This window comes from Schistocerca nitens, chromosome 8, assembly GCF_023898315.1.
Source record: "Schistocerca nitens isolate TAMUIC-IGC-003100 chromosome 8, iqSchNite1.1, whole genome shotgun sequence".
In the NCBI taxonomy this organism is placed as follows: domain Eukaryota; kingdom Metazoa; phylum Arthropoda; class Insecta; order Orthoptera; family Acrididae; genus Schistocerca; species Schistocerca nitens.
Genome location: NC_064621.1, coordinates 204,460,378 through 204,479,793, shown reverse-complemented (window position 1 = coordinate 204,479,793; position 19,416 = coordinate 204,460,378). Strand labels below are relative to the sequence as shown.

Here is a 19,416-nt window from a genome sequence, read left to right as displayed (position 1 = left end):
GTATATTTTGACGTGCCATCAAATGATATGGTTGATGCCAAAGGTAAGAAAGACATGTGTTCTTACATCGGGGTAAAAAACAGCGGATGTCCAAGACTTTACTGAAATCGAAAATGTTTCCAAAAACTGTAATTGTACGAGCGAACGAAACTGGGTGGTTTTCGGAGGACATGGTGTTGGAATGGATTAGGCGTGTGTGGAATTGTCGTCCTAGTGCAACACTTGGTTTACGGAGTCTGTTGGTATTACATGCATACGCAGGCCATACAACACCTGCAGTTAAACGAAAATTAGAGGAAAGCAGAATGGACTTGGCAGCAATTCCTGGCGGAATGACGTCAATTCTGCAAACACTTGACGTCTGTTTGGATAAACCAATTAAGTACAAGCTTAAACGCATGTACACAGACTGGCTTTCGAAAAGCGACAGATAACTGACACCAACAGGACATGTAAAACGCACAAGTTTGTCGCAAGTGTGCCAGTGGATTTATGATGCATGGAAGTGTGTTCAAAATCAGACTGTGCAACAGGCATTTAAAAAATGTTCGATATCCAATGCACTAGATGGTACGGAGGACGATGCTCTGTATGAAGAAATAAGCCACAAAGAATCGAGTGATAGTGATTCAGAATCATGACTGATATTTTAAACATTTCGTATAAGATGTCTTACAAACCTAATAAAATTTTGTTTTAAATGTCAGCGTTTAATTTCTAAGTTATTTTCATTCTTATTTTATAAGTGTTGCTACTCTGCATTGCACAGGATAGAAAAGCATGGAGAGCTGCATCAAACCAGTCTACGGACTGAATACAACAACAACACACTCTGCATTTGAAGTCATCACTAAAAATCTACTATGAAAATCCGACTGGCAAAACTGTTTGGGATGTATGTCAACACGGCCAACTCTACATTCTGAATTTTTTCCTGCCTGTGACAAGAGATGGTTGCTAATAGGAACTTTTATGAATCGTGAATCACATGCAGTATTCTCTTCACCATAAAAATAATACAAATGTAAACATTATGCCATGTATTCTTTCGTGTTTGCTGCTATTTCAATTAAATCCTGTCTGCCTAATAAACTGCAAAACTAGAGTGAGACAACAGCAAATGCGGAAGAATATACATATCATGTCATGTTTATATTCGTATTATTCTTAGGCTGAATAGTGATACAGTCAGAAATGAAGCACGGCATCTGACTAGATTTTTGAATATAATATGACTAATTTCTGTGCAGAATGTAATGTACTAAAGAGGCGCCTGCAAAGATTTTCAAACGGAGAAAATTTTTCACTAAATTCACGTTCAGAACATTTTCTATCATACACAGTTCATTATTTGGTTCTTGTTGATCATTATCAAAGAAAGCAGTAGTGTAAGTAACAACAAATAGCAATCTCTTGCCATTGTTTTGCTAATGAGACAATTCCTCTCTCTCTCTCTCTCTCTCTCTCTCTCTCTCTTTTAAATTGTAAGCAGCGGTAGCGTGCACAAAAGCAAGCCATGCCGCAAGCGGCGACAGGTTGTAAAAACCCAATATCAGAATGCGATAAGCAATGCATGACACAGTACAATAATGCATTTTCAGTTTAGAGTGACATAAACACCTATAACAAAGAGAACGGCACTTACCAGATCAAAGCAAAATAAGCAATCTATTCAAACCAGACAAAGCACATGAAAAAGGAAGGGTACCCATATAACTATGGATGGAGTGCCTGACCCATAACAATGGCTACCTGGTAAACCTTAACTGCTAAGCTTACGACTTGAGCCAAACTACTGCAGCTGTATCTTCATCCATTCGACCTAAATTGTGTCTCATGTTACAATGGACCAACTTTGTTTCTATTTGGAGGTGTGGTCTAAAACTTAATTGTGTCTCATGTTACAATGGACCAACTTTGTTTCTATTTCGAGATGCGGTCTAAAACTTTTCTGTCCCCTTAAATTTAGAGTCTCAAATTTCAGGTGCGGCTTAGATTCGGGGAAAATTTTTTTCCTTGATTTTTGAGTCTCATTTTTCAGGTGCAGCTTTCGAATAAATACGGTAGCTGCATCATTAAGTAGTACAAATATGTACTGAGTTTTGCATATTGTAGTGAGGTTGAGAAGCATATGCTGGTGGTAACAAAAAGTCACTCATGATGCTCAAATACTGACAACAAGTGAGCTTACATTAATAAATGAAATACACTTCCAAGTCCTTGATTTTTTTTTAATCGTTCAGACTTGAGGAATGTTTCCTAGAAGCTGAAGACTGAGATGAAGAGAACACAGGAGATAATTGATGATGAATGTCACACTCGTCAAACACAGCAGTATTTTAACCATTTCTAATCCCGTTTTTCTACTCACCAAATTCTCCCCAACTCATATTTATTTTACACTAATGAAATGTTGGGCATCATCTGACATCGAAGCTGTAGTGAAAAATCGCAATGTTGGGCATAGTCTGACATTGGATCCAGAAGGGTTAACACTGTCAGGCTGGAGACCTGATAGTTTTTCATCAGTAGTACACATGGGTTAAGGTCTACATTCACACAAAGGAAATAATGCTTGTTAAAAGCTCTTAAGGGTGTCGGGGAGGGGGGGGGGGCGGCAGTGTTAGACTTGTGTGTGTGTGTGTGTGTGTGTGTGTGTGTGTGTGTGTGTGTGTGTCTGCGCGGCGCATACCTTGCAGAACTAGCACTCCTGGAATAAAGGATACTGCGGAGACAGGATTAGCCACAGCCTGGGGGATGTTTCCAGAATGAGATTTTCACTCTGCAGCAGAGTGTGCGCTGATATGAAAGCTCATCAGGTCAGGTCAAAGGTCAAAGCCATGCTGATAGTTTTCTTTGACTTTGAAGGATTAGTTCATCATGAATTCATGCCACATGGACAAAATGTTAATGAATGGTACCATTGGGAAGTTTTCAGACAATTCACGGTTCTTGCATCACGAAAATGCACCCACACATTCATCCTTGTTGGTGCGTGACTATGGCACAAAAATGGCGCTGCCTCATTCTCTGTACTCTCCAGACCTGGTCCCTGCAAACTTTTTTTTTTTAATTTCAGTAGTTGAAAACCGTATTGAAAGAACGAAGATTTGCAACAATAGACAAGATAAAAGAAATTCATGGATGGCACTTTGTTGGATACAGCAAGAGGTGTACCAAGACTGCTTCTGAAAGTGTAAACGGTATTGGGAAGGGTGCGTCAATTGTGGAGGAAAGTATTTTGAAGGAGACCATGTACAATAAATAAAAGATTAGCATAGACAACATTTGTAACAAAGTTCCAGAATTTATTGAACAGACTGACTTTGTTCTGTTTGCGATGTTTAAGAAAACACAATTAGTTACTACAGATCTTCTTAGAATTGAGAAGATGATGATTTGATCTGATTTTCATGGAACATATGCACTGTGCCAAGATAACTACACATCGCTCATTTTTATCACTCTCCGCCTTCTATACATCCACTCCAAAGCCTGTAGTATTTTTGTCCATGTTCTGACAGTTTCTCACCTGATGGTAGCACTAGACAGATATGGAATACAAATGTCAAATGTCTAGAATAGTGTATTACTGTAATGAGACATGTTCTGGAAGTCAAGTTCAGAATGTTACTAATAAAAATGTGGGGCCAGACAATTGACTAGCCTACAGATGAGTTAATTTGAAGTCTAATAAACTGAGAAACCTTGTATAAATTGAGTTTCTAAATAAAATATTTGGTCTAGATGTGTTTGAAATGATAGCGAATTTTTTTCATTTGTTTTACGTTAATTTATGTGATCTCAGCACACTTTCCAATAGCTTACGAGCTGATATGTGACATTAGTCTGTTGGTTTTGTACATCTAAAAATATGGCAATTGAAAAAATTAATTACATGAGAAATGTAAATTAAATGCAACTAAGCTACATAGTCACATGAACCTCCGTCTGTTTTACATTATCCACAACAATTGCAGTAGTGTTTTGTTGGCAGTTGTTAAATTAGTAGTTGAAACTTGAACAAGATTATCGGTTTCCAAGTAATGAAGCATTATTGCTGAGAAAAGTGTCAAGGTATCTATGAACATTATTGCTAAGCCACTTCACAATTGATGAAAAATAATAATAGATACACTGTATTAGATAGGATTGTATGTACATATAGAAGCTGTTAAATGTGCACGAGTAAATGTAAGCATATCATCGTAGAACCAGACACCTGTAGTGCGATAGGTCTACATTTCTTAAAGTATGTAGAAATTTGAGGGAGGGACACTCTTGTGCTAAGTACGGTGAAAATAGCACCTGGTATGTAAGCTGGTGCTATCGGCACTTCAGATCGAAAAAGTCACCTTGAATGTGGAGTAAGAAATTATGTATGGAACACTCTGGAAATGTGTTGAAAGAGCTGCCACAATGTTATAATGTTTTCAGTATTAAATACTTCTTTTTTTAATTGTAACAACAGACATTGCTATGACAAAACAGTCATGTTCTTTGCAGATTTCCTTTTGTATCGACAAATTGCAAGCAGTTACTATGAGGTCACTTAAATCTGCATAATTATGGTTTCAGCTGACATCTGTAAGGCACAGCTGAGTGGATTGAGTTAATTCCCCTGTTGTCTACAGCACATATCACTGTGTTCTCTCTAGTTTTCATGGACAGCCATTGATGGAAGTGTCTGGTTTTTTGATCCATAGTAGTGCATTATTTCATCATAATCATTTGTCAAGAAATTGGCTTCCATAAACTTTGCCACGAACATACTCAAAAAAAGTGAACTTGTTGTGCTACGATACTAGAGCCTGTTCCATGCGTGGTATTTTAAGCATATCCTGCACCTATAAACTGCTATTTATTGTGGATGTTTTCTTTACTCCTTTATGGCTGATATGCACAATTAAAATTTGAATGTTATTGGAAATGCCTGGAAAACTATTCAGAGAGAATTTTATCTTTTTAATAATAGTTGCAAACACAGTTGCTGACCTTAATCAGCCTTTATAAAGGTAGTTACAGACTTAACTAATCTGCAGATAAAAATGTGTGGAACAATTTAATCATAAAAATTAATCGGCAAATAAACAGGTACTAGCCAAGTTGATCTTTTGTTGTCTTTTATTTTTTTCTCACAATAAAGCTGTCTGTGTTCAATACTTTTGCAATGTGTAGATTTACATTTCGTGCTTGTGCCATCCTGCAGCATGACAACAGTTTTTCTCATTCCCTTCATGTTGCAGTGTTTCCAGATATCGTGCACAGGTGTGTCCATCTTGCATGACTTTGTGTTGTTGTCAATATTTTGAGGCTGCTTTAGTTATTAGGAAAATGTTTTTAATGACTGGTCATTGCATAGTTAATACATTTTACACATCTGTACTATTGTTTTTAATCAGAACAACACTTTCATTGTACTTAATATGCAGCTTGCATTGACCAGTGTTACAGTGTCATTAGTACCAGCAAAAAGTGACAATGTCATCAAAGGATGCATACAGCCAGCTGTAGATTGTTTGTTGGCATGGTGCATGCTTGCTTATGTGTGTGTAGTCTAGCCCCTCCTGTTGTGTTATGTGTAGGAACTTTGTGCCGTCGAGGAGGCCTGTGATGACTCCCAGCCGACCTCCAGCTCCTGTCACTCCACAAGCTCCCCTGCATGGCATCTGTGAGTAGCACACCAGTCTCACTTGTGATTTCTAATTGGGAAAGAATGATTGTGTTGTTTGATAACTTAACCATTAGTATACCTGGGTATGCCACATAACCATAATATGTTTTAATGAATTTTTGTGTGAACATTTGCATGTGTTCCCAATAAGCATCGGTAAAGTTTCGTGATCAATACTGCAGGGATAAAGTCAGCTTTTGACCCCATAGCACACCTTCCTGCAGTGTACCCTGAGTTGTCAGCAACTTTGAGACAGCCCATCTCTGGTAATATTTTCTTGAAGGAAACAGAACTAGACCATTGTAAAATTTTTGTGCTTTCTTAAGTGAAATAGTAAAGAAAGATTTTGTGATCAGTTGTCATATGGATAATTAAAAGCGAAGTTGGCAGAGATATCTGGTTGAAAAAAATGTGAAGTATAGCTTCTTATATCTCCAGAAGAAAGTGTGTGGTTTACCTGAAACTGCATTTTACCACTTACAACACAGTGTCTTAAAATATATAAAATTGCGTTCTCCTATTGCAGTCCTATAGTTTTCAATTTGAAGGAATAGTTGAAAACTTTTGTAAAAACACAAAAATGTGTGTTTTAGCCCACTTTTGCAAAAAAAAAAAAAAAAAAAAAGTATTGTTCTGCAAACTCTTAAGCCATTGTCATTAGAAAGATCCTTTTGCACCTAACTGGTGTTGGTTTTGGTTTTGGAACGTTAGAGCATGGTACATATATTAAATCTATCATCTTTTGTTATAAATATTTTTGTGGGTGGTGTTCAACAGCTTTTAGGAAGGTTAAGATTTGCATTATGAAGTTCACAACTGTACCACAATTTTTTACCAAAGACAAGAGATTTCGGTCTGATATCACACCATCTTTGGGTCTCCTACACCAAAACAAGATAACCTGATAATAAGTGTGTACAATTGTAATACATAACAACTATATGTATAGACACTACTGTCTACCATGACATTTGAATACAAGAGAATAGTTACAAAACAGCTTAACTATGCATTCACACAGTTGCAAAACCAGTTGTAACTTGTAGACTGTTCAGTTACTATTATTGGCTGTCTAAGATAACATTTATGTCCCGACATCATCACAGATGGTTGTGTGCATTCTGTTATTGTGTTTTGAACTGAATGGGCCAAGGATGTTACAGCGGAAGTCTTAAACATTTCAGATATATAATTATTACTGATTTAGTCAAACTGTCTGTATATCACAGATGCCAGTAATGCTCCTAATGATCACATTACTTTTTGTTCACTAACAGACCAGTTATGTTTTAAGGTCGCTGAACAATAAAAAACAATCGTTAAACAAATGCAACAAAGCAATTCAGCAACACAGTAACACTGTTTGTGGACCTCCACGTCTCTCTGTAACAACTACTGCCTCTAGCATCTCTCAAATGTAGACAGTTTGACTAAATCAGTAATCCTTATATTTTTGGTATGTTTAAGACTTCCATTGTAAAGTCTCTGGCCAATTCAGTTTACAATGTGATAACTGGACACACACAACTGTCTCTGACGTTGTCGGGACATAAATGTTTATCTTAGGTGGCTAATAATGGCAATGGAACAGTCTATAAGTTACAATTGGTATTGCAACTATGAGAATGCCCATCTGAGTTGCTTTTGTAATTACTCCCCTGTATTAATATGTCATGGTTTACAAGTAATGTCTGTACGTTTAATGATGATGCATTATAACTGTACCCACTTGTTATCTAGTTTCTTCCCTTTGATGCTGGACACCCGAAGGTGATCTAATGTTGGACTGAAATTGATTTCTGTAAGAAAAAATTGTGGAACAGCTGTGAAGTTTATAGTGCAGTTTTTTATCCTTTGTTAGGTTTCACAATTGTGTAATATTCTGGTGGGAAGATACTATCAAAATATTCTGATGAATAGGAAGTGAGTGAGAACAGCTTGGAAAAGTGCACAAAAGAACAACACTAGTCGTGACTGTGCATGACATGTTTCAACAAGTTTTTGTACTGAAATAACTTCAGTATTGAAATAGTTATCAACTTCAAAATTTAATGGTTCATTAGCCAAGACAAAGGAGATCATAGTATTAAAATTATTGCAGAACAGCTGAACACACATTCTATAAACTGTCTTCAAATTCCCACAATTGTCAGATTGTCAAAATTTTCGTGAATGTTCGTAGAAATCTGCCTGACATCTTTTGGAAAAGGATTCTTGTTAATGAACGTTTTGAATGTGTGTCTTCACTTTATGTGATATTATTGTTTCCAATCTAAAGTATAGCACATTTGTGCTCACATAGTTTGTGGGGGGAGACGCATCTGGAGTCATTACTGAAGTAATGAAAGAGAGAAATCTGAGCAGAAGCATATTTGATTAGCTCCTTGACATGAACACTAGCAGTAATAGTGTCATTCCATAGACAGTCACTGAAACTATGAAAACTCGTACATGCCACCTTCTGATTTTGGGGAGAAATAACAAATGAATATAATCTTGCTTGGTTATTTTCCCATTGGAATCTGTGGACTTCAACGATAAATGAATAATTTTCGGAACAACCCATTTGGATAATAAGCTTGTCCTTAGATCAAATTTAAGGGCTTCAAGATGATATTTGGCTATTTAATGATGGCGTGACAGATTCCAAATTTTTGTTCCTACCTCTTCAATAAATTAATCTACAGTCATTTTCTTGGTGTCCAGAATGCCCCAATCAGTACAGATCCATTGCGTATGTACAATAATTTCCTGTGGATCATGCTGTATGAAATAGCTAGCAATTGTAGATGCTATAGCTTCTGGTCGAGGAAACTGTTCTCAGTGATGTAGTGTACTTTCTTTAAATTCCATTCTACAAACTGCCATGCTGAAAAACTCAAGTGATTACCGCAGATTATTACACATACAAAAAAAGAGAACACTTTCTTTATTGCTTGATTATTTACACACTTTTATTTTGTGTGTAAATAATTTTATAGAGCTGAATGCAAATTATGATATCTAATTTTGCACCCCCAGACTTTACTAAACAAATGTTAAGCATATTAAAAAACTTCAGGTTGAATTTTAGTTCTGGTGGAATATGGGCGTATTTTCACAGCACTTTTGCCTTCTCATTGTTTTTTAGGGCCTTATATGCTCCCAAATGCGAAACCAAATCTAGTTTTTTAGATGGTTTAGAACATGTTCTTTATAATGAAAATGTTTGAAAAGCGTTTTCAAAATATCTCTTACAAAATAGTGAGCTAAAAATATCCATTTTTGGCATTTTTACAAACATCTTCAACTTTGTCCTTAATTTGTAAACTATTGGAAAGCAATAGGATAATGAAATTTTATCGTCTTAAGACCTTGTGGTGCTATGTTACTACATGCAAAGTTTCAGATTTATCCCACAATTAGTTTTTTTCTGTCCAACACTGCTTCACATTATCTATATGAAAATTGTTCATGGTATCTTTCTTAAATTATTCCACATAAGAGAGAGCAAAAGTGGGGCTAGATTGGCTAGCTTTGATTCATTAGGTAAATATTGGCAGGGATATTATGTTGCAAAGTTGCCGAAAGCTCAGGGGCACTATGAAAAACTGAGTTATGGAGGTCAAACAAATGACTATATAATAGAGGGAAACATTCCACGTGGGAAAAATATATCTAAAAACAAAGATGATGTGACTTACCAAACGAAAGCGATGGCAGGTTGATAGACACACAAACATACACACAAAATTCCCACAAAATTCAGCTTTCGCAACCAACGGTTGCTTCATCAGGAAAGAGGGAAGGAGAGGGAAAGACGAAATGATGTGGGTTTTAAGGGAGTGGGTAAGGAGTCATTCCAAGCGGAAAGACTTACCTTAGGGGGAAAAAAGGACAGGTATACACTCTCGCTCGCGCGCGCGCGCGCGCGCGCGCGCGCACACACATATCCATCTGCACATACACCTGGTATGGTGTATGTGCGGATGGATATATGTGTGTGTGTGTGTGCGCGAGTGTATACCTGTCCTTTTTTCCCCCTAAGGTAAGTCTTTCCGCTTGGAATGACTCCTTACCCACTCCCTTAAAACCCACATCCTTTCGTCTTTCCCTCTCCTTCCCTCTTTCCTGATGAAGCAATCGTTGGTTGCGAAAGCTTGAATTTTGTGTGTATGTTTGTGTTTGTTTGTTTGTGTATCTATCAACCTGCCAGCGCTTTCGTTTGGTAAGTCACATCATCTTTGTTTTTAGATATATTTTTCCCACGTGGAATGTTTCACACACACACATCAAAAAAAGTTCTGCTTCGCCTCGGTTCCGAGTGTTCCAGTTCCTGTACAGAAAATTGGTCTGGGGGTCAACATAAACATCATTTCCATCTGTTTTATTTCTCATGAAAACAACTCATTGCATGTTGTAACAGCATACAGTGAGACCTTCAGAGGTGGTGGTCCAGATTGCTGTACACACCAGTACCTCTAACACTCAGTAGCACGTCCTCTTGCATTGATGAATGCCTGTATTTGCCATGGCATCAAGGCACTGTTGGGTCAGATTGTCCCACTCCTCAATGGCGATTCGGTGTAGATCCCTCAGTGGGTGGTGGGTCACGTCGTCCATAAACAGCCCTTTTCAATCTATCTCAGCCATGTTCGTTAGGGTTCATGTCTGGAGAACATGCTGGCCACTCTAGTTGAGTGATGTCATTATCCTGAAGGAAGTCATTCACAAGATGTGCACAGTGGGGGCACGAATTGTCATCCATGAAGACGAATGCCTCTCCAATATGTTGACGATATGGTTGCACTATTGGTCAGAGGATGACATTCACGTATCATACAGCCATTACGGTGCCTTCCATGACCACCAGCGGCATATGTCGGTCTCACATAATGTCTCCCCAAACCATCAGTGAACCTCCACCTTGCTGCACTCACTGGACAGTGGGTCTAAGGCGTTCAGCCTGACCGGATTGCCTCCAAACACGTCTTCGACGATTATCTTGTTGAAGGCATTTGTAACACTCATTGGTGAAGAGAACATGATGCCAATCCTGAGAAGTCCATTCGGCAGGAGTGCAGTTGCGCATCATGCAGCCTATTGCGCACAGTTTGTCGTAACAGGACATCCTCTGGCTGCAGGAAAAGCATTATTCAACATGGTGGCATTGCTGTCAGGTTTCCTCCAAGCCATAATAAGTAAGTAGTGGTCATCCATTGCTGCAGTAACCCTTGGGCGGCCTGAGTGAGTCATGTCATCGACTGTTCCTGTCTGTCTCTGTATCTCTTCCATGTCCGTACAACATTGCTTTGGTTCACTCCGAGACACCTGGACACTTCCTTTGCTGAGAGCTCTTTCCGGCACAAAGTGCCAATGTGGACGCGATCGAACCACATTATTGACCATCTAGCCATATTTGAACTACAGGCAACACGAGCTGTGCAGCTCCTTCCTGGTGGAATGACTAGAAATGATTGGCTGTCAGACCCCTTCTGTCTAATATGCACTGCTCATGCATGGTTGTTTACATCTTTGGGTGAGTTTAGTGACATCTCTGAACAGTGGAAGGGACTGTGTCTGTGATACAATATCCACAGTTAACGTCTATCTTCAGGAGTTCTGGAAACTGGGGTAATGCAAAATTTTTTTGATGTGTATTAAATTGGTGAACATAAAACTTTACCAATGTTCACTGTGAACATGTGTGAATGGTACCAGCAAATATCATCATTATCGATGATTGTCATGTGAGAAATTTTTCTGAAATTAGACCTATTGACATGGAGTGCCTACCTGTCATTTGTTTGTTTTACGAAAAGTTTTACAAACAGTTGACGTTGGGGCTACTGTTTTGCACAAGACAAGAAACTCCAAGTAGTTATTATACTTCTGCATTTGTATTTAGCAAATGGTGTTTAATTTGCTTATTCTGTGGGAATGCCGGCCGTGGTGGCCGAGCGGTTCTAAGCGCTTCAGTCTGGAACCGCGCGACCGCTACGGTTGCAGGTTCGAATCCTGCCTCTGACATGGATGTGTGTGATGTCTTTAGGTTAGTTAGGTTTAGGTAGTTCTAAGTTCTAGGGGACTGATGACCTCAGATGTAAAGTCCCATAGTGCTCAGAGCCATTTCTGTGGGTATGGAATACATAGAGGTAAATTAAAACAAGACATTGTTGATACTGTTTCAAGCGGTATTGCAAGAAGACAATTTTATTTATGCATTGTGTTCATAATGAGAGTGATTATGTATTTAAGAATGAACATGTGTTCAACCATTGCATGTAATTTAATCGTGTGATGTGCCATCATACAAATGATTGGAAAGTTTTTGTCATCACACCTGCACTCAAAAGTACTAAGCTAAGTGGTATGCTTCATATACATCACTCACAACAATCCAGTAGGGCAATATTTGTGATTGCATTATTTTGATGATTAAAAATGGGGCTTGAAAATGGCGAAGGCCGAAACTGTGCAGTAGTGCAGAAATAAACTAAAAATTCACTGTTGAATATGCCATGGAGTCACTTAAGAAGTTGAGTAGAAGGTAGATGCAAAAACTACATCATAAACCTTCTACCTTTTTTTACATCACAGCATTGGCAGAATGTGCGTGCATGCATGCTTCAGTTTTTCCTTCCAGAGGTGTGGTCTTCTCATCCATATAATTAAAATAAAACTAGGTGTATATACAAAAGAAGAGCAAATATGATACTACAGTTGTACAGTTGAACTCTGAATAACTCTGGCATTAATACTTCTGAAATTGAGGTAGAAAATACTATATGAAAGAGCCTGACAGCCAAACTGTTCTATTTTACTGCCACCCTGTCAGAGAAATTAGAAAGGTAATAAAATATTGCCAAACTGGAAATAACCGTAGACTGAAACTTCCATCCAGTTTGATTATGATCTGGCGGAGTGTACATGGCTGAACCTGTTTTATAGAGTAACTATTGGAAAAAATATTATCAAGAATGCCTTTAAAACATAAATTTTAAACCCTAGCAAACAGGTGAACAGAAAAGTGATAAAACACTCTAACAATATAAATGAAGCCTTGGGAACTAATTAACAAATACTCGTAAAACTGTCAGGAAGATGAACACCAAGTCTATTCTTCTTAACTGGATCAATATTTATTTATTTATTTGTGTGTGTGTGTGTGTGTGTGTGTGTGTGTACACACACACACACACACACACACACACACACTCTGTAAATTTTTCACTTGTATGAAGCGAAAAAATTCTATATCATTATAGAACTGGTCTGTGGAATAAACTATTTTAAATTAGACATGACAATAACATATTGAAAGACTGAATGCTGTATGTAATATAAATGGATAGATAAAAAGTCTGCTCACCAAGTGGTGGCATTAGTGAACACATTTAAATGTTATGGAAATGTGCAAGCTTTTGGAGCCAGTGGCTCCTTCTTCTGGCGGAATGGTTGAAGGGAAAGGAAGAAGTATGAAGGAAAAGGACTAGCAAGGTTTAAGAATTAGGAGAGCTATCAAAAATTTGCCCAGATCCTTGGGTCAGGGGAGGCTTAACCACATAGCACAGGGTGAGAAGGAAAGACAGATTGTCAAGGACTTCACTGAACAAGATTTGAAAACCTGAGAGATTAAAAGCCGAAGATAGGGTAATAAGCAAAACAGAGATTACTGAAAAACGTCATGGAAGAGCTAATGAGAGCAGATAGCTAAAACGTGTTAGACAGGTGGGGGTGGGGGGAATAGACAGGTCCGGAAATAAAAGATATAAAAAACTAAAAGCAAGTGAAGAAACAGAATAGTTACTGAAAAGAAATGCTGAGACTAAGACATTTACATAAATTTAGGTCAGGTGAATGGTGAGATCCAAGCACATGTAATACCAGTTTCCACCTGCAGAGTCTTGAGAAACTTGAGAGGGAGAGTGCAGAGAGCATGTGTGGTCAAACAGGCACCAGTGTCACAACTGTCAGGTTGTAGTCCATGGTCTGCAACAGGATATGGTGTGTGTTGCCTTCGCCAATCACACCATGCACTGCCATCTTGTACCTCCTGCCTAAGATCCATAAACCTAATCACCAACGCTGTCCTGTAGTTGCTGACTTTAGGACAGTCTTTGTATGTATGCTTGCTTTGGTTGACCAATATCCACAGCCTATAGTACAAAGACTCCTCTCTACAATATTAAGGAAATCAACCATTTCCTAGATCGTCTGAAATCTGTGGCCATCCACTACCACCACACACCTTGCCTCTGACCATTGATGCAACCTCCCTCTATACCATCATTCTGCATGTACTTGGTCTGTCTGTTGCTGAACATTACCTCAACCAAAATCATGGGCAAGGACTAGAGAAACAGGCCCCTTCCTATGCCAATCTTTTTATGAGTTGTTTGGCGGGGTCTATCCTGGAATCCATAAGACTGCAGTCCCTGGTTTGGTTTTGATATATTCATGACATATTTGCCATATAGATTCATGGTGAGGCTGACATGTTAAGATTTTTGGAATCTCTAAATACATTATCCCAATTAAATTTCACATTGTCCTATTCCAGATCTCATGACACTTTCCTTGATGTAGACTTCATCATCACTGAGGGTCATCTACACACTTCTGTTCACATTAAACCTACAAACAAGCAACAGTACTTACGTTTTGACAGTTGCCATCCTTTCCATGTCAAACGTTTCCTTTCATGTAGCCTTGGCATTTGCTGGTACTACTGATCCCTCCAAAAAACAACTTGAGAGTACACCTTTGGTCACTCTGCACTATTGTGGTCTTGAATGTATAATCAGTTACTTCAACAAGGCTGTGACTTCATAAAATCATGGCCTGAAGTGAAGTCCATTCTGATAGGTAACTGGTGAAACATGTGCTATTGGAAGGAAAGCAATCTCATGCCATGTATCAGCTGTTGTAAACATTGCTGGACCTTCTGCATTGGTATGACTACCACCAAGTTACCAGTCAGGATGAATGGACATACACAGAGGGTGTATGCTGGCAACACACAGTATCCTGTTGCTGAGCATTCTCTACAACATGACACTTGTGACCTTGATGCCAGTTTCATCACATGTGTCACCTGGGTTCTCCCTCTTGTTTCTCAGAACCCTGCAGGTTGGAACTCATGTTACAACATGTGCTTGGTTCCCACCATCCACCTGCCCTAAAATCCACATTAATTTCTTTGGTCTCAGCATTTCTTTTAAGTAAATATAATGTTTCTTCACTCCCTTTTAGTTTTCTATATCTCTTATTTTCCGATTGAGTAGTAATTAGCCCTCCACCATCTGTCCAACATATGTACACTGCAATTGGCTTTCTGCTCTTATTAACTCTTGCCTGATTTTTTTCAGTAATCTCTGTTTTGCTTAGTACTCTATGTTCCACCTTCAAGCTCTCAGGTTTCCAAATCTCACCAGTGCAGTCCCCAACAATCAGTCTTTCCTTCTCATCCCATGCAGTAAGTCTTCCCTGACAGGTTCTTGGCATCTTTTCTGCAACACTCCCCATTTCCTAAACCTTGTCAGTCCTTTTCCTTTATCCCTTTTCTTTTCTCTTCAACCCTTTTGCCAGAAGAAGGGGCCACTTGCCTTCAAAAGCTTAACACATTTCTATAATTTTTTTGTGTTTTTTCTCCTGCCACCATTTAGTGCCTAGATTTTTTTATTCATCCAATTATATTTTCAAAAAAATTGTTATCTTTGAGTGCTGTGTGCGATATTTATAATAATTTGACTTCCTGCTATTGACCAGAACATTCGTGTTACAGAGGTATGTAACAGTACACCAGATCATGCCACACAGTGTGCTAATTTTGAGTATATAGAAGTGAATGAGTAGGAAGTATACAGTGAATATGAATGTTAAAGAATAAATATCCAGCTGGGTGGTACTGCATATCCAGTATGATTACTAAGATGTGCTTAAAAGGAATGTCGAAATCTCTGCGTACCCTATTAATTCTAGAATTAGTGACAACATGCAATTATCTACACAAAAAATGAGTGTGACCCTGTCTCAAAATGTAGACGAGTATCATATATCCCTACCTTCAATATGGAAAGGATAAATTGTTACTGCATAGAGGAGATGTTGAGTTGCAGACAGGTACAGTGAAAAGACTGTGAAAAATTAAGTCGTCAACTGAGCCGGGTGCTAGTGCCTGGAGACAGTGGGCGTGCATGTGTGAGCTATTTTTGTGTGAATGTGTGTGTGTGTTTTCCCTATTTTTGAAGCAGTGCTTTATTGTTTTAAGAAGCATTTTCATTTTGCCTGCATGCAACTCAATGCATCTTCTATGTGGTGAGTGACACTCTATATTTCTACATTGCTGTCATACCATCTTTAGTAAAATATTTGGAACTGTGTCTAAAAAAAGAAGGTAATATACAGCAACACCCGAACAAAATGCTTATAGAATTACTATGTGCCTATAGAAAAGAACTAATCAGAACCATAGAAGTTAATACAGCTTCATAAATAATCCACAAGCAACTGCAGTCTGCATAGTGGAGGGCACATTGTACCGATATTATCAGTTTTCTTTCTTATTCCTTTTGTGTATTGAATGATGGAAAAAAATTTTGTCTAAATGTCTCTGTATGTGCCTTAATCTCTCTCTATCTTTTTCTCACTATGAGTAGATTCCATACTTCAAATATATTATAGGAAGACTATAAAGTATCTATCTACAACAGTTATAATTTCTTTTTTGGACTCAAAATGTTTCCCAGCTACAAATTTTTTGAAGTGTGAGTGATAGTAAAAGTCAGAGGATGCCAAATATGGGGGAATGGTGTGGATATAGCAAAAAATTCTTACTAATCGCAATAGCTATCTTGTTGTCAAAGTACCTGTGTTATTTCTCTCCTCTCATATTTTTCATCCGTCTGGTCCAGAAGTCTTGTATAGTATTCACCAGTTATTACTTTACCATTTGAGGGTACTGAGTGAAAATAATTTTTCTAGTATCCCAGAAGGCATTGACAGTAATCTTTCCAGCAGATGAAATTGACTTTTCTTTTCTTTATTTGTCCTGAACTATCAGGTTCTACATAATATTGTTGTTACTGTTTCATTTCCGGTGTAATGTGATAGATCTTTATCTCATCCAAAGCAGTTGCATCCTTTTTAAAAAGTTCTGCACGTGGCTGATTAAGTTAAACATTTGATTTTATAACGTTTCACTAAATGCTTAACCATCTAATCTTCTAATGTCATCCATCACTTACCTTGAGGTCATTATCTTGGTTCTCTCATAAGTCTTGCGGTCCAATGAAATATTCCCATGGCCCACTGTTCACCTATTCACCTCGTTATATTTCCTGCTTGCCATCATTCCTTTTTCATGGCATAATTATATTTTCTGTTTGAGTTGCGGAACTGTGAATGGTTGTATTGTAACGGGCAAACTGCGCGATATCTATTCAGATAAGTAGTTCGGTGTTACATATAATATAAATGACGATGCAGAAGAGATTTGCTGGTACAGTATACTAAATACATCTTTCCACTTCATTTTTTATTGTTATGAATTCTGTTTTTCAAAGGAATTGTGTATGTTTCATTCAACAGCTTGCTCAATGGTTAGTTATTTGTTTTAGCAACTTACATAAGCAAAGAGAAAATGGGATTAAATGCGCATGTAAATACAAGTTAATTTGCTGCTGCATTTTTCATTACCTCTTTCTTATGATGCCATTTATACCATTGTATTTTTGTGGTGGTTGTTTTTGTGTGTGCTATCACTAACAATTTTAATACATTGCTTTGCACTACCTGTGTCATTGTTTCACTTGCATTTTCATTGGCTTTATTTTTAATCATCAAACTCCTTGTGTATTTCTATTACAACCGTATTGATACAGCTTGCTCCAGTAGTGCTAAACATTCTTTTGTAGACAGATTGTTTTACATCTTACATATAAATTTTGTGCTTGTATTCATAATATGCTGCAGTAATTTGTTTTCTTTTTTTCACAGTGGTTAATCAGTCTCAGACTGCACATCAGAATTATTCAAGGGAAACACCATCACCACATACACAGCCTTCAGGTACCATAATGTTTGTTCAGCTCTCTCACTGATTTACATAGACTACTTTATAGTTCCACTAATATTTTGTTAATTCACGCAGTAGGTGGACAGTCTGTCTCATCAGTAGGCACTATCCAGAAACCAGTGGAACCAATATTTGTACCTGTTCCACCCCGTCCTCAAAGGCTTCTACATTCAGAGGCATACATCAAGTGAGTGCTTTACCTGATTCTTTTTTTTTGTTATGTTACATACTATGAATTTTTTTCATTGTTTTTCTTTTATGATATTGCAGGTATATAGAAGGACTGAATGTGGATAATAAATATATTAGCAACTGGAACAAACAGTTGGATTCTACACCAGAAAACACAAGTGTTCAAGATCCCAATAGGTTACCTGTGCACTGGTTGGGTAATGGTGTTGGCAACCATGGAAATGTTATCAATGCACTGTGGACGCTGAGGGATTTTATGTTACGTGATGCTCTTGGCATTAGCAAAGTGATCTGAGTATAGTTTGTCTTCATAAATAAGTCAGAATTTGGCTCAGTATCATATACTGTTTTAAATGTCTGTAGTCTATATATTTTTGAATATTTTTTATTCAAATTTTAAAACTGTGGTATGATGTTAATTAATTCATTGATGAATGGTCTTGAGTATTTAAGAATTTTGTGAGTGTTTGTCTTCATAGCATATTAAGTATATGTGTGACCAACTACAATCATTTCCAGTATGTGAAAAATCATCTTCATATTTGTTTTATATAAAAGTTTTGTACATTGTTCCTCAAAGTTTGTGAGTCAACTGTGCCTCATCACTAAATAAAACATTGTTTATATGGTAGATTGTTCTCTCTCTCTCTCTCTCTCTCTCTCTCTCTTTGTTTTTGAACAGAATTGCTTGGTGTATAGCTTTCTCTTATTTGGAGAAACATAATTCAGAAAATCCAACTCAAAAAATTGAGAAAATTGTCAGACTTACAGAGAGACAAAGGCTGGCCTCTACTTTGTTTCCTGGTAAGTTTCTGAATTGAGTGGGTACTGGCCAGGCTTTCTGCCTCTTCAAAAAGTGTGTGACTATTATGATTACTAGAGACCGGATTATATGCATCATAGAAGCCTTAAAATATGCATGAAAAATGCATAAAAGGTGTTGAAATATGCAAGATCAAATAATAATAATTAAAAAACAAACAAACATGGTAGTTACTGCATGTATTATATCTCAAAGTCGAACCTGTGCATATCGGTTAAGACGAAGAGCACCGGCCACACGACAAATCGGTACATTTGGAATGCTGACATCATTTTCTGAATACTTACTGGTAGAGGTTAGGAAGGGGGCCTTTCTGGGATTATATGCCAAAAATTTGCAAAATAGGGATGCATACCATGTTTCAAGAATTGTTCCTCCTTTGCTATTGTTGTCGCTAACAAGCGGATGTGTTGCAAGTGAGTCACAGCGAAACAATCAGTATGTACCGGACCAACTTCGAGATATATTGCACGTAGAGGGACACACTCAAATACTCTGTAATATTTTGCTTAAAAAACAACATATAATCATGACTTTGTTTTGAACAGCATTAACTCATTAATTAATACTATTGGACCAAAGCATTACTTACAATTTATTTTACATTTTTCTACTATTGTAAACATAAACGGCCAAGTACTGTTCCAAATGCTTGGTAGTAAGATTCTG

General features: G+C 37.6%; 1 protein-coding gene across 11 annotated transcripts in view; it reads left to right on the top strand.

The window, feature by feature from the left end:
• LOC126199364 (protein polybromo-1) overlaps nucleotides 1-18,555 on the top strand; it is a 355,023-nt gene extending 336,468 nt beyond the window's left edge. For 9 of the 11 annotated variants that reach the window (XM_049936255.1, XM_049936256.1, XM_049936254.1 and 6 more), the window contains 4 exons: nucleotides 5,586-5,671; nucleotides 17,654-17,725; nucleotides 17,808-17,919; nucleotides 18,003-18,555. In XM_049936255.1, coding sequence (XP_049792212.1) covers nucleotides 5,586-5,671; nucleotides 17,654-17,725; nucleotides 17,808-17,919; nucleotides 18,003-18,219 — 487 coding nt within the window. In that variant the 3' untranslated portion in view covers nucleotides 18,220-18,555. Of the gene's footprint in view, nucleotides 1-5,585; nucleotides 5,672-17,653; nucleotides 17,726-17,807; nucleotides 17,920-18,002 lie in introns of those variants that run through there. The other 2 variants (XM_049936253.1, XR_007540157.1) reach the window with 2 other exon arrangements.
• The last annotated feature ends 861 nt before the right edge of the window (nucleotides 18,556-19,416 follow it).